This window comes from Panthera pardus, unplaced genomic scaffold (assembly GCF_024362965.1).
Source record: "Panthera pardus isolate Hobbes unplaced genomic scaffold, ASM2436296v1 HiC_scaffold_17, whole genome shotgun sequence".
NCBI classification, from domain to species: domain Eukaryota; kingdom Metazoa; phylum Chordata; class Mammalia; order Carnivora; family Felidae; genus Panthera; species Panthera pardus.
Window position 1 is genome coordinate 14,538,553 of NW_026526732.1, and position 15,582 is coordinate 14,554,134.

The following is a 15,582-nucleotide window of genomic DNA, read 5'->3' on the forward strand; positions in this document are numbered from 1 at the left end:
TTCATATTCGAATTGCACTGCAATTACACCCCCACTTGATGTTGGTTTTTTAAAATTTGTTCTGAGAGAGAAGGAGAGAGACAGAGCATGAGCTGGGGAGGGGCAGAGAGAGAGGGAAACACAGAACCCGAAGCAGGCTCCAGGCTCTGAGCTGTCAGCACGGAGCCCAACGCGGGGTTCCAACTCATGAACCTCAAGATCATGACCTAGGCCTAAGTCAGACACTCAACCGACTGAGCCTCCCAGGAGTTCTTGATCTTTTTTTTTAATATCTATTTATTTTTAAGAGGGGGGAAGGGGCAGCGAGAGATGGGAACAGAGGATCTGAAGTGGGGTCTGTGGTGATAGCAGAGAGCCCGATGCTGGGCTTGAACTCATGAACCGTGAGATCATGACCTGATCCCAAGCTGGACACTCAACTGACTGAGCCACCCAGGTACCCCTATCCCCATTTGATCTTTATAAGCACCCCTACCCCCATTTGATCTTTATAAGCTTCTTATGTGCAAATAACATCTAGAAGTTTTCAGTTTTCATGGCAGTGCTTTGCATAGAACTTTGCATAGAAAATTCACTTAACAAATATTTGATGATTCATGAAATCAGGTATGAACAAAAGATATAGTTAGTCCAATTCACTTCAATTTGTGTAATTTCCTTTGCATTCACCAGTAGTTCTAGATTAGTCTCTCCTTATAGAGCCATTTGTTTTAATTGTAGTAAATGAACCTGAGCAAAATCTTGCCTTGTGATGATGGTTCCTCATTAATGGTTAGGGTCTATCAACTCTCACTTTCTTTATCATTTCTGTAAGTCTTTTTGATAAGAATTTAAGATCCACAGTTTGAGACTAAAAAAAAAAAATCCCCACATAAGTCTATTCTTTCCTTGTTTTATATTACTAGAACCCCAGTTTTTAGTTGGGCACATGCCTATCCAGAAAAAAAATAAAACATTTTCTAACCTGTTTTCCAAATGACTCTGACCATAAAACTATGTTCTAGTCAATGGGATATTAGCACAAAATATCAGTTAAAAGAGAGCCTGCATGAGCTCTTTGCCCCTTCCCCTTTTTTTCTATGCTCTTTCTTCCATCCTACTACTTAATGCAGATATGATGGCTGGAACTCTAGCTGCAATTTTGGATCACGAAGAGAGGTTTAGATTTCTGAGGGCTTCATGGAGCAAAACCATCTTACTAACCCTTGATATTTTACTTCTGGCCTTAAGTGAGAAAGAAATTTCTCTCATATTTAAGTCACTGTTGTTTTAGAACTCACACAAAATCAAACATAGTCCTACCTCAAACATCACAAAACCTATCTAGCGCCTGGAACTTGAGAGCTAAAATGAGGTTACTGATGTATCATTTAACAAAATCAAAACAATAGAAAGTGTCTGCAATGATAATCAAAGTTCTTTATTTTCTCTATTAATTTCCTATATTTTGGAAAAATAGCTGTGTCTCCAAATGTACTTTCACTGAAGGAAGCTGATGACCAAAGCATTATTTGAGTAATTATGGGGAAAAAATTTATTACCGAAAAAACAAATGTTCCATTCAGTTTACATTTTACACATACTTAACACAAGCAGGAAGGAAAGGTCCAATGTCAGAAATAGAGACCATTCTCTTTCACTGAAACACCACTGCAGAAAAGAGCCTTCATCAATTAGAGATCTGAATTTGAGAGATTTTGAATCTCAAAATAAACATTGCCTAAAAATGCAAAAATGCATACCATTTTCTGAAAGTCTGTTTTGAAGAATGCCTTTTTATTTTTGTGGTTGGCTTTCTCTTAGACATTTTGCAGTTTATTTAACTCAGCATTCTAGCTGCTTAACATTCAAATTTAGACACACTGATTATGTGCTCCACGCTTCTGAATAGTTAAGTATGCTCTATAAATAAACACATCATTTGTGTTCTATTACTACACTCCCCCAAAGCTCCACATAATTGGAATTAACCTAGTATTTACTTATCACTAAATATATTTTTGTTAGAAAGGATACACAGCATATGAAATTACAGGATTTTCATGAATTAAAGACAAATTTTAGAACTCTCAAATAATATTTACAGTGTAAACATCACAGTTATTACATCAGGATGAAGCAAATCACAACATTCACGACACTATATATTTTATTTGGTTTTGATACTGAAGTTGTGTTCTTGAATTACTTATGTAGAACTCAAAATATAATCACTTCGCCTATCGTTTTCCTTCACGAGTTCTGAAAAAGAAAGAATTGGTGTTTTAAGCGTAAAAATATTTTTATTTACAGCTTCTTAGTTTCACTCACTCATCCACTCATTTGATAACATCTGTACCCCTGTGTCCCTTGAGAACAGCTTGTTATGACAGGAAATCATGGTCTGGGATATCAGGAAGGTATCTTCCAAAGGACTGATTGTCAGAAAGGGAATTAAAATGTGAAGAGGCACTTTAATTAGTCATTATAATTACCCATTTGTAATTTTCGCAAATGGTTGGCATGCAGGATTTCCCATTAAAAGGGTTTGTCCAAAGTTACCCATTCAGAAAAGAGAAGAAGGGAGGACGGAATCTCATATGTGATCTTACAAAAGACAGAGGGATTAATCCTCCTTTAGAGTTCAGTGCCCGTTGTATTTCTTGATTAAATGAAATAGCTTCTTCTTGTAAACTTTTTTTTTTTCAAGAAGCTCTATGTAATTTTTCTTCTTTGAGCAAAGGGACTTGTTTCTCTGATGTGATAAGGCACGGGCGTGTGCAAGACCCTCAGCATACGTCTCTCTTGTGGACAAAAAGTAACCAATGGGGCAGATGTCTTCAGAGACACTAGCCCCCCCTTGATCACTCTCACAAAAACCTGAGCCATGCTCCAGGAACTTCAGCAAGACCAAGGATTGCCTTCAGTCTGAGCGTGGGGCTAGTTGAGTCTCCTCGAGCCACTCAGTGGTTGTAGTCCAGCCTATCTTTAGGTTTCACAAATACAATGTTATAGTGAGACAGCAGCTCCCATTCATTTTACATGTTATCCTGGGGGTTCCATATTAACCCACAAAGCCAAACTATATTCACTCTGCAGCCCTTTAGGGAAAAAGTTTACCAACCTCTGATACACTGATGATATGAAATTCCTTTAAGCACTTGCCCAATATTTTTATGAGCGAATGTAAGCCTGAATGTAACTCAGGAAGGAATTATGTCTTGTATCCACATGTGCATAAAAGCAACTGGGATAACAAGCTTATTACTTAACAGCAAAGGGAAAAGCCTGCATATGTTTTCTCTTTTCAAAAACTATTTTACCATAAATACTATGAGATCAAAGCACCTACACTCACTCAATAGGTGCAAGAAGCTAAATTTAACCTTGCGGCATGAAGCTTGGTATGGTTCAAGAAATACAATTAGAACCAGAGTGCCTTGGTGTTTTCATAATAATGAACCATGCTGTCATTTGGTGGTATTTTTCTGCACCTAAATTAAATGCCATGCTAACAATCATGGGGCTAAACCTTAAATTAATAAAAGCAGTGTGGCTCAAGTCTCAAAAAGAAAGCCAGTTTTTCTCATTATGTGAGTCAGATTCCTCTGTTTGATATCTCAACAAGAAGGAGAGGAATAAGTCTGAGTAAACGAGGGGTACCATGCAGGTGGCAAACTGTTTGCCCATTGTGAGCTCTCTCCTTTTTTCTATCAGAGTACTGCATGAATCATTTTAAGTGTTTACTGGGCTGGGGTCCACTTCGGATAGAAGTGTCCTTTTCCATGAGGTCTCATTGTGAGAACTCTGAGATGTTTTTTACTAAGTGATTCTTCCCTATTCCAGTAATTAGATGTTTGCTATAAGAATAAAACAAGAATGGACAGAATATACCCACCACTGGGAAGCTGTCAACAGCTTTCTTCCAAGGGCTTTTCCATTATTTTTCTAGCTCTTCGGGAAAGTCAGGTGATTCTCCCTCACTGCTGCAGATAGAAAAAGAACATCGTATATGTTAAAGGCCTTAGATGAGCAAGCTTCCAAAGAAATGATGATGTGTGACTTACGCTGTTCTCTGTGCTCTGGAAAGTGCACTGAGGGCTAGCCAATTATCTTTGAGGTTCGTTATTACATATGAATTTTTCCTGAATCGTAAGGTATCTCAAATTATTTGTACAGAATTATAATAGTGGTGGGCAAAGGCATTCATCTTGTCTGATCTTGCCCAAGCAAGATTGCCCTTAATACTGACCATTGAAACAAAAATAATTAGAAAAAAAAAAAGAGAGCACCCCACTTCCTACTTATTATAATCCAATATTTGCACTTCATTAGAGAGACATAAGTCTTACAGAATCTTAGAATACAGCAGTACTCGTGGTTTGATTTGGTAAAATAAAGATACTGAGTATGTATATGAAGGGAGTCACATATGGTACCAAACTGCTAATTGCACTTTACATGTTTAAAAAGCTTAAACTTCTGATAAAGTTCCCAGATTTAGAGTAGATGTCTCTACAGTCATTACTTTTAACCCTGGACACACAGTAGAATCAAGTGGGGAGCTCCTAGAAACAAAAACAAACAAACAAACAAACAACAAAACAAACAAAAACAAAGCACCAATGCCTAGAGCCATGCCTCATACCTCTAGAGGCACTAATTACCTGACAATTGGTTTTGGGTAAGGCCCACACATCAGTATTTTAAAAATTCTCCAAGGTAGTCAAATGTCAGCCAAGGTTGAGAATTACTGTTTCACAGAGTATAGAGAGTGAGATAGAGAAATAAGTCTTCATATGTAGCTTCTATTTTTGAACTCATTTATAATTTCTCATTTTAGCAAGTTCTCTGTTTCTTTACCTCCTCTTCCCATTGAGAATGGAGTTCAAGTACTTCTTTACAGCCATTTGTTTTCGAAGGCGGGTATAGTTGTCGGTGAAGACTGCATCAGAGTGGCGCTTGATTGGCCCCTGGTCTTCTGTGATGCTATTGCTGAAGAATGCAGGGGAAAAGAAAGCAAGGGATTTTAACAAGAAATAATAAATGTGCCAAAGTTCCAAATTTCTTGGAATAATTTGGATAAAATTAGATAAAAAAGAATTCTAATGCCCAACTTCTTTTCTATCACAAAAAGACTAAGAGAAAAATACATCTAAGCCCAAGGATAGGGGAGCAAGGAATAATCCAACATATTTTGGCATTTACTGGGAGCCTTCATACACATTGTATATCGGCTGAGCAAATAATTAACATAAAAAGATGGAGGGATAGTTGATGTTGTGTTCTGCCATTGGGAGGAATATTTCTTTAAAAGTTAATTCTTTAGAAGCTTTGCCACCCTGAATAGTGTCATCTAAATATTCAACAATTGGCCATTTAAAGAAAGAAACTTCATATGCTTGGTTTGATCAGGAATTAAAAAAACAAATACTATAGTAAACATTAAAATTTGCTTCAGTGTATGTCTTATTTTTTTACTGTGTCTAGTTCAATTTGATTGCAGATTGATAAATGATTGCCACTTAAGAAAAATAAGTGTGTCTGTAGCCAATGAGTAGGATATCACTAAAAACCTATGTCCCTAATCCATGGGCATGGTATATTTTATATAAGAATATAATTTTGGGGGTGCCTGGGTGGCTCCGTCATTAAGCTTCCAACTCTTGATTTCGGCTCAGATCGTGATGTCATGGTTTGTGAGACTGAGCCTGCATTGAGCTCTGCACCGACAACACTGAGCCAGCTTGGGATTCTCTGTCTCCTCTCTCTGTCCCTCCCCCACTCAGGCTCACACACTCTCTCTCAAAACAAATAAATAAACATTAAACATAATATAGATTATTTTTCAACCAAATTGTACATCATCAGAGTTATCAATTTTGAGCAAAGTAAATAAATTGCTAACAGTGAAAAAATAACTTGCAGATTAAATAATTATAAGGTGTTTGATAAAGATAATAAATTCTCTTTACCCAACCCGTTTTCCAATAAGGGATTCAAGGTATTTTTTGGCAGAAAGTTGACCCAAGAGTCTACTAAAGTCACTGGTGAACACTCCATCAGCATGTCTGGCATTCCTAAAATAAAGAACAGGCATTATTTTGTAAATGTTTTTCTAAGATATTATTTTGCCTCATTAAACAAGAAAGAAACTTCTCAGCTTCTTTGAAATCTTCTCATGCAAACTTCCAAAAGAAGGCTTCCTGACAACCTAATGAGGTATTTTCTTGTCACTTACATTAAGATATACTCCAAATTGTAGCTCACACTTTGAAAAATTAAAGAAATTAAATTTTTAGAAGTATATCTCAATATTAAGTAATGCTTCCTGGTAGAGTCTATAAAACTAATTCTTCTTCAACAAATATTGATGAGAAAAATAATATATTTAAGTTAGTTTCTGTGTATTTATGGTGCTTTGTTTCTTCTACCTTGAATAAAGATATATACAAGAGGAAACAATCTTGATTTTTAGCAAAAACTTTATTATACTTTTTGCTATTTCTTCTGTTAAAACATTTGGAAACAAAACAATCTCTTAAGATAAAGAGGCCCTTGGGGACTATCAATCATCTTTCCCATCCAAATCAGGAACTTTTATGTTTTGTCTTCAGTATAGAGCTACTCTGTCTATACTTGAATGCTCTTCTAGACAAAGGGTTCTGTGTAAGTGAATGATTTATTGGTCCTGGCTTTTTACAATTTCTCTATATGAAAATCATGTACAGTTGCTAGAACTGCAATAAATCAGGCTGCATGAAGCCACAGCACATGGAAACCTGTAGTGTGCTGTAAAAATAGCTTCATGGTGACACAAAATGTAAAGCATTTATATTTCAAATATATATATATATATTTTTTTTTTCCAAAAACATATTTTCTAAAATAAAACTCAATAAACACAAACTCACCTGGACACGTCGTAATAGGGTGTGTCATTTTCAGCTAATGCATTTTGCAAGATGTCAGTGTCTACTTTTAAAGAAACCTGTTCAGGTTCATTTGCTCCTTCAAGTGGTATTCTGTCATCTAACCTATTAGGGAAAAATATGGTAGAAGTGTAATATATTCCTTTCACAGAATATCGTGCTTATGGTTTTATAATCATTGGGAATAAGATACTCAGTATTCTTGAGCAGTATTACCCATTCACAATATATGGATAGCATAGTTAGACTTACTGACTTCTATGGTTTAGAGTATAAATAGTGAAATTTTTGATTATCCCATAAAACAGATGCCATACAACTTTTACAAGCATAAGAGTTACTTAGTTCAATCGTGTTAGTGCATTAAGTAAAGTATACTTCATTAGGAATATCTTCACTTTGCAAAGTTATTCACAGGTGGAAAAATTTTGTACAAAATAGAAACTTGAAAAAATTTCAAATATTCAGTATGAAAACTAGGAACAATTCATGTATTTATTGGTGTTTAGCATCATTTGTCAAACATTTTTCACTAGGTGAATATTAACTGCTTTTCCTTCTCTAGGTCTCTAAGATCTTTTTCAAAGATTCACCTTAGTGTGATAAATTTCTCTATATTAATCAAGTACAAAGAATCTCTCCATCTCTGAATAGTAACTCAAATTCAATACATTTTGTGAGGGCTTCTTATTTCTAGTATTATGTATTAATACAATTTTAGTGAGGAATGTACAATGCTTTACTGAATGACTAAGAATAATCATGCCTATACATGGACTGTGACTATATATTTTAATGCATGCACATTTTGAACACCTGCACACTATTAAAATTATAAATGTGTATTTTTTCATGGTTGGAGTAAACCTCCAAGGAGTATGTCAGCTCCTGGGGACTTATGTATCTTCTGGTGATGTAGTAGTTGGGGGAAGTAACAAGAAGTCTCCTTTGCATGAAACCTAGCAATCAATGCAAACTTCAGCATTCTTGTGATTGTGTGTTGTGATACATAACATAACAATTCAGATAGAATCATTCTATTTAGTTATCAGAGCAACATAAGATCTGGCTTTAAGCAGTTTTCACAAACACTAATAGCTAAGAGATAATTCACTCTATTGAGTATAATTCTACCTTGAAAAAAGAATAAGAAATGGGAAAATGAGCAAAGAAATGATGATTTTGCCTGTAGATATAGTGGTGCTTATAAAGTGGAAGGAAAAAATCAAACTAATGTAGTTTTTATTTAGTGTTTACTTCTTTAACATAAATTTATTTCAGATAAAGCTTTAAATAAGAGTTATGTTATAATTTATGAATTTGAAAAATGAAATATAACATAGAGAACAGTAAAACTAAGGATTTATGGTTGAAACAAGATACATTAAAATTCACTAACTGGTAGATTAGTTATTCCACAATTTATAATATTGATAAATTGAATCTGGCTAGATAGGTAGGTCTGTCCAGCATGATTGTTCACAGCAATATGTTTCACTAATTAGCTACTAACCTTAAGGTTATTTACTGATTGATCTTGAAAAGGAACTTCAATGAAGCAGGCAACTAAACATCTATTTTTTTCCATCAGAAACTGAACTGAGATGACAGAGGATAAAATCTTATTACTTATCTAAAACCAGTTTTGAATTGAAAGAAAGTCAAATCCTTCTTCCTCCTTGTTTGGAAAGGTGATCCACCCTAAGCTTAAAACTAGCCATTGACACTGTCTCTCATGCCCCGAGAGTGGATTCCAAGATGCAGAACAGTCATGTTGACCTGATGTTGAAAAAACTTGCTTAACACACCAACCAAAAGATTTAAACAAATGATACATAACCTAAAAAATTGAGTTGTCCAAAATAACATGTAGGAAATTCCCATACAGATGAAGAAGGAATGTTCAACTGCATGCATTGAAGGAATACTTACCTCAGAGAAGAGGGTGCTCCAAAAAGAGGCCACGCCAACATTTGTGAGAAGAGCATGCTGACCAGCATTAGCAGCACAAGGAGCTGGGACTTACTTCTGGTTTCCATCTTTGTACCTTGAAAGGGAGAGAATCACATCAGCTTTTCCAACCAAAGATATCTCAAAGTAATTCTGAGTGTCTAGCAGTAATTTATGAAGGCTCCTGCAGAGTTTGGAAAAAGTAATTTTTATCTGGTAAAAGGAGTTAAACTGCAATATAATAACTTTTTAAGTCAAAAAGATTTTGTTTTGGTGGCAGGTGTTTGAATAAAAATTGGAATCCTTTTCAACTGCTGCCTATCACTTACCAGGCACATAGTGGGGCTGAGTGTATGTGGAATGCCATACTTTTATAGTGCTGGAAGTATCCATACAGCAGAGTTGTAGCACCCATGTTTAGTATCTTTTCTAACTAAGGAAACAGTTTAAGTTTCTAATGTCTAATTAATATAACACTGGAGTATCATCTATTTAATAATGCCTGTGTCTATACATGTATGTATAGACATCTATATATACATCTATATATAATATCAGTGTAAATGTTATACATGAATTTCTTTTTCCTCTTGTAGATATTATTAAAAACTTATTTCCTTATGCCTGGGTTCGAACAACTTAAAAATTAATACCAAAAATTATTAAACCACATATTATCATTGAAATAATTTTTGCCATAAAAGGAAAAAGATACTAAAATTAAGGTTTGTGCTTTTATACAGCTAACCCACTTACATGTTTCATTTCTAAAGTTTCTAGATAGAAATTTAGGAATTTTGGCTTTGTTTGTCTTGTCTATAAAAATCGCAGAATTTAGACTTAAAGAGGAAAATAAATGCTTCCTTGATTCACATAACTAACATATGAAATAGAACAACACTAAAAAAAAAGAAGTTGAAAATCTAAAACAAATGTACCCACTGAACCCTTCAGTCAAAAATGTATATACAAGCAAAAAAATACTTTAATTCATTTTTAAAAAGACAGCATTGAGTAAAAGTATACAGTAATCCAGGCAAAATATCTTCCAACTAAAAGAATTAAAAAAATCCACTGATATATAAGAAGTTGAAGCGTTTCTATCTACACTTACCAGGTGACTTAAAAAACTTGTCTTTTGTTTTTTTAAAGGAGGAACACTATAAAATTCTTTTCAAGGGAAAGAAATATTCAATATACCCTGAGAAAAGTTTGAAAGCAGGAGGAGGGAAAAAAAGAAAAAGAAAGGTAAAGTTTTCACTCACCTTGCCAAGTAGTGTTCCTTGGGAGCTTTCTATAATCGAAGGAGATTCTTGGAGCTGTCTTAGGTGCTGAAGTCCTCCGAGGCCGAGAAAGTTTCCACCAGTTCTCTGCTCTCAGAGCTGAACCAGAACTTGGTACTGGTTGGCTATTATTGCAGGCAACTGCCTTTCACTCCACTCTGACCAGCATTTCAAAGCCCATCATTTTATAGGGCTTACACTTAGGGCTGAGCAATCACAAAGCTCTCTGAAAGACGTCACAGTAGTACTCCCACAGGATGAATAGGGCTTGTGTTCTTATTAAATTGTCATTACGTCTGATTTATATAAATTTATAGTGAGTAACTTCAAGATGTAAGATATAAAGAGGAAATTTACTTTTCTTTATGTGAACAACAAAAAAAGGTACCAAGCTTAATATGAAATGTTTTAATCTTTGATTAGTAGTAATGAAATAAGAAAAATGGTTAGTGTTATAGCCAGGGCCACTGGGGTTCCTTCAGAAAACAAGAGTTTCATGTGTAGAAACAAATGCAGAAAAAAAACAAATACTTATGTTAATTTTGTCTACAAATTCATAATTCCCCTTTATTATTAAATATCAGTTCTAAAGCCTTTAAAATTTTTTATGCTATTCACATAGATCCCGATTTAGTCTTTCTTGAGATCTATCCTAATTTTAAAAGCATCTAGAAATAATTTTCCATTTTTCTATTATTACATTTCCTTTGTGTTGAAACTAATCCCAAGATAAAAGTTTCTGAAAGACTCTAAAATAGTGCCATATGCACACTGTTGTCAAAAGTAGTCGTAGTACTGCTATTTTCCATTTGTACAAAATATCACAATTCCAATGCACTTTCACATACATGATCTCAAATAATCCAAAAAATAAGCTATCAGGCAGTATATATATATATCTCAATTTTCCTTCTTTCATAAAGGAAGACATTTTCATCATTTGTATAATAAGTCTTTGCACCATATAGAATTATTTTGTTTCTGCCCTTCATCCCTAAATACACAGCCACACCAGCTTTTTGAACATTTCCAACTTAGTCAACTGGCAGGTTTCAGAGAACTAGTTGGAAAGCATCTGTGGAGTACTTTGATAAATTCTTCATTTCTGTTTGTGGGGCTTTAATTCAAATTAGACTATCATACATTCAATCAGAGTTTCAGGTAAAAATACAGCCACATGAACAACTTCATGGACAACAAAGTAAAATACATCTTTCGCATAATTTTCTTTTAAATTTCCAGTGTGTGTATTCTTTTACATTTTTGTTCCTAAGTTCCTCAAGGGAGAAAGACTCTGAAGCCCCTTTTCTTTCTTCTGCTTTAAAAATTTAGTATCTACAGCTTAATTCAAAGCCAGACTGATCCAGTAGAGAATATCCTGCTATGCTTAATCATATTTTCTAATCCAGTTACAAGAAAAATTAAATGAATTACATTTCAAAATGTCTGGAAATTTGTTTCCCAGTTGACAGCTCTGACTTAAGCCAGAGTTCCTGGGGCTTAATTCCAGGAAATCTTTTTTTACCTGATTATTACAAACTAGAGGTTGAAACGGTTCTCATGTGGAATGTTTTATCCTTAGCTCTTCGTCACTCAATTCTCAGTGAAGCAGCTTTATTTAAGAACAGAAACAGCAAAGTAAGTTGATTGAAAGTAACAGAAAAACTAATGCTGAACGATAAGCAGAAAAATTTAAATGAAAAAAGACATAAAAGTTGATTATTATTTGGTCTAGGGAAGCATTTAGCATTCACAAAGAGTAACTACATTAGCTTTTTCCAGTGGCAAAAACAGTTTCTCCCGTTATGATAATAAAACACAAAAGTAAGAGAAATAATTCAATTTTATTACTTCTGGATAAAGATAAACCAAATCAAAGGACCACATTTTTTCCCTATGAATGTAAACTAGAAAGCATAACTGAATTTCATAATGGGATCATAGCACCATCTGCAGGTTTAAGGTCCTAATTCACAGGTTTTGGTTTTTTTGGTGTTTTTTAAAAAATGTGTTTCTTATCTTTTCTTTCAAGGAAATGAATGCAAATCAGAGGCCCTTTAATTAAATTATGGATGCTTACAGAAAAATAAACATAAAATAATACTGTAGCTGAATTTATCCTGAACATTTTACGAAAAAAACTCAGTAAATACAAAAATACAACAGGAATTTATTCTTTTAATCTGCTTTTTCCCTACTTTAACATATCTTTCCATAACCTTCCAACATATTTAATGAAACTTATTTCCTACCTTAAGGCTTTTCAATGAAGTGATGTTTATAAGAACTGTCATTCATTCATACAGTTAGAACAAATCTCCAAGATTCTCCCTTTACAAATAGGTAAACTGACATCACTCAGGTGGTTAATAACAAATATAGAATTGAAAGATAGCTCTTTGGATCTTGATAATAGCTTTCTTTCTGTTAAGAACTGGTGATTTTCTATAACGGTTGTTACCACCATTATCAATGCTAACGCATCATAGAAGGAAAATAAAAACATATAAAAATATTGGCATCCCTCTCTCCTTTTTTCATCAACAGGACCAAGAGTAGAGAAAGAAAACTGGCATCCCTAACTAAAATATACTAAACGTCGAGAAGTCAGATGGAAGGAATTTTCAAGCTCAGGAGATAGGCAGAAATCCAGATTCACTCTTTTTTCTGTAGTGCAAAGAGCTACTAGAGAGTCCTTATTGCTGCCGTGGATGATATGCCCATTGTGTCCCCTTTGGCCTCTTGGTGTGACAGCTTTGTTTTCCTAACTCACCCCAATCCACACCCAGCCTGAGACCTGGCCATCCTGCCTGGGTAATTCTAAGGGGTTATGTCAAGATGAGAAGTCTGTAAACCACTTGTTATGAGCCACATATGGCTTATCCCTATGATTTGTACATCTCTCAAACTAAAAATGATGTTTGCATGTTTAAAAGGCTGGAAAAAATTTTTTAAAAATATTTTGTGACAGGCGAAACATATTTGAAAAAAATATATGAAATTTAAATCTCAGTGTCCATAAATAAAGTTTTATTGGAACATAGAAATGCTCATCACATATGCATCATCAATGGCTACTCTTGTGCTGCAATGGTCAAGTTGAATGGTTGTGACAAAATCAACATAGACCAAAACACCTAAAATGTTTACTAGTTGGCCCTTCACAGAAAAGCTTTGTCAATGTCTGGTCTGGAGTCTCCTGTCTGAGGAATTAAGAAGTCATGTTTGTTTTAATATCCTTAAGTCCTCTAGCTATCTTTTAAAAAAAAAAAAATTTTCTAGTATTTATTTAATTTTGAGAGACAGAGACAGAGCATGAGCAGGAGAGGGGCAGAGAGAAAGGGAGACACAGAATTTGGAAGCAGGCTCCAGGCTCCAAGCTGTCAGCACTGTGCCGGACGCAGGGCTCAAACTCACCAATTGCGAGATCATGACCTGAGCTGAAGTCAGATGCTTAACCGACCAAGCCACCCAGGTGCCCCAGTCCTCTAGCTTTCAACTGGGAAATACATACATATATACACTTTTAACATATACTATGTATAACATACATATAATATGTATATATTGTGTGTAATATATATTTATGCATGTTTAATATACATTATACACACCTGTATAATTTTCATATTAAAAGTATTTGTATACATACACCTGTATATAATATTTGTGTTATATATTAAAAGTATACAAGTACATATATACTTAAAAAATTTTTTTAATGTTTATTTATTTCTGAGACAGAGAGAGACAGAGCATGAGTGGGGGAGGGGCAGAGAGAGAGAGGGGGGCACAGAATCCGAAGCAGGCTCCAGGCTCTGAGCTGTCAGCATAGCTGAGACAGCTGGGGCTCGAACTGACAGACTGCGAGATCATGACCTGAGCCGAAGCCGGACGCTCAACCGACTGAGCCACCCAGGCGCCCCAGTACATATATACTTTAAATATTATATACAATTGTTTACAATTTTGTAATTTGTAAAATGTATTTTCTATATTCTTTCTAAGAATATATATACTTTAAAAAAATTTTTTTAATGTGTATTCATTTTTTGAGAGACAGAGAGAGACAGAGCACAAGCAGGGTAGGGTCAGAAAGAGGGAGACACAGAATCTAAAGCAGGCTCCAGGCTCTGAGCTGCCAGCACACAGCCCGACACCAGGCTCAAACTCACGAACCGCAAGATCATGACCTAAGCCAAAGTCAGACGCTTAACCGACTGGGTCACCCAGGCACCCCAGAGTATATATACTTTTAATCCCTTTAACTTAGAAAATTTGGGTTTACTTCCATGGTTCTTATATTTTCATATCAATGATTTAATGGGGAAGAAAATTAAGATGGAAGTAAATTTTCCCTTTAAAGCTACTACTACAATTCATTCTGGAGTCAAAAAATGTGTTACTAAATATTAAGCAGTTGGACACTTAATTATTTAAATGATAAGCAGAGGGCAACTTTTCTTTGAACTCTACAATGCCATCACCTATCCCACTTACTGATGCCAAGAATTTTATAGAAAATCATTCCTGTATTTCAGAATGTTCTTGTTTTAACCAAGACACGTGTAGTAAAAGTAATGTATTAAATGCTATGAGCCATTTATAGCTTACTTTAGGGTTGTGTTTATGAAATAATTTTTTGAAAGTAAATTTTGGAGGAAAGCTGTAGAAAAATTAAAAAAAACACAGTATTCTAAGTTAAGAATATTTACAAATAAAGTATTAAAGATTTAAGAACAAATCTATCTGCTTCCCATTGTCATATGTCCTGCATGTACTCCCCCATAGAACATTCCATGTAACCAACTCGCTGACGCTCTCAACTTGGGGATCAGAATATGTGAGGTCCACAAGGAGAGGGAGAAATTTACAGTGGAAGAAATGAAAAACAACAGTGTCCAGCTCCTGGCTCTTAAATAACAATGAAGTCTGGATATTGGAATGAAAGAATCAACAAAAATATTTACTGAATGAGTTCTCATGTCCCCTTCATCACTATATCCATCCTCCCCAAAGAGGAAAAAGCCTCTGAGATGGGGAGAAGAGATTATTCAAGATGGAGAGGAAATTTTTGCCCGTAGGTTGGTGAGAGTTTATGGTAGATTTGAAGGAATGGGTAACAGAACCCTGTCCTATTAAAGACAGGGGACTAAATAGTAGAAACTAACTTGGCTTCTTTTCTTATCTGATTGCTACAGCAAACCATGGAGAAGCACTCTTTGCAATGGTATCAGAAGAAGCTGATAAACCTAGAGGACAAAAAAAACCCCACCATGCCCTGCTTGGTAAAACCCTAAATGCTGTCAAGGGGTAAAGAGTGGAAAGGCCCACCAGTCTACCAAGGCCAGATTATATCCAGGGATAAACAAACATCTGAGCAGATGACAGTATGGCACGGAGCATCTCCCAAGGGCCAAAAAGCAGCTTCCCAGATT

The 15,582-nt window shown here is 35.0% G+C and overlaps 1 protein-coding gene across 2 annotated transcripts; it reads right to left on the reverse strand.

The window, feature by feature from the left end:
- Positions 1 to 1,399: 1,399 nt before the first annotated feature.
- On the reverse strand, positions 1,400 to 10,393 carry VIP (vasoactive intestinal peptide). Of its 2 annotated transcripts, none has more exons than XM_019431762.2 (7): positions 10,127 to 10,393; positions 8,844 to 8,958; positions 6,894 to 7,016; positions 5,955 to 6,059; positions 4,843 to 4,974; positions 3,878 to 3,962; positions 1,400 to 2,241 (listed from the first exon to the last, which is right to left on the reverse strand). In XM_019431762.2, the coding sequence occupies exons 2-6, from the start codon at positions 8,948 to 8,950 to the stop codon at positions 3,920 to 3,922; spliced, it is 510 nt and encodes a 169-aa protein (XP_019287307.1). In that variant the 5' UTR covers positions 8,951 to 8,958; positions 10,127 to 10,393; the 3' UTR covers positions 1,400 to 2,241; positions 3,878 to 3,919. The 2 variants fall into 2 exon arrangements, with proteins under 2 accessions (XP_019287307.1, XP_019287306.1); XM_019431761.2 differs by having other exon boundaries at positions 3,878 to 3,965; positions 10,127 to 10,374.
- Between the last annotated feature and the right edge of the window lie 5,189 nt (positions 10,394 to 15,582).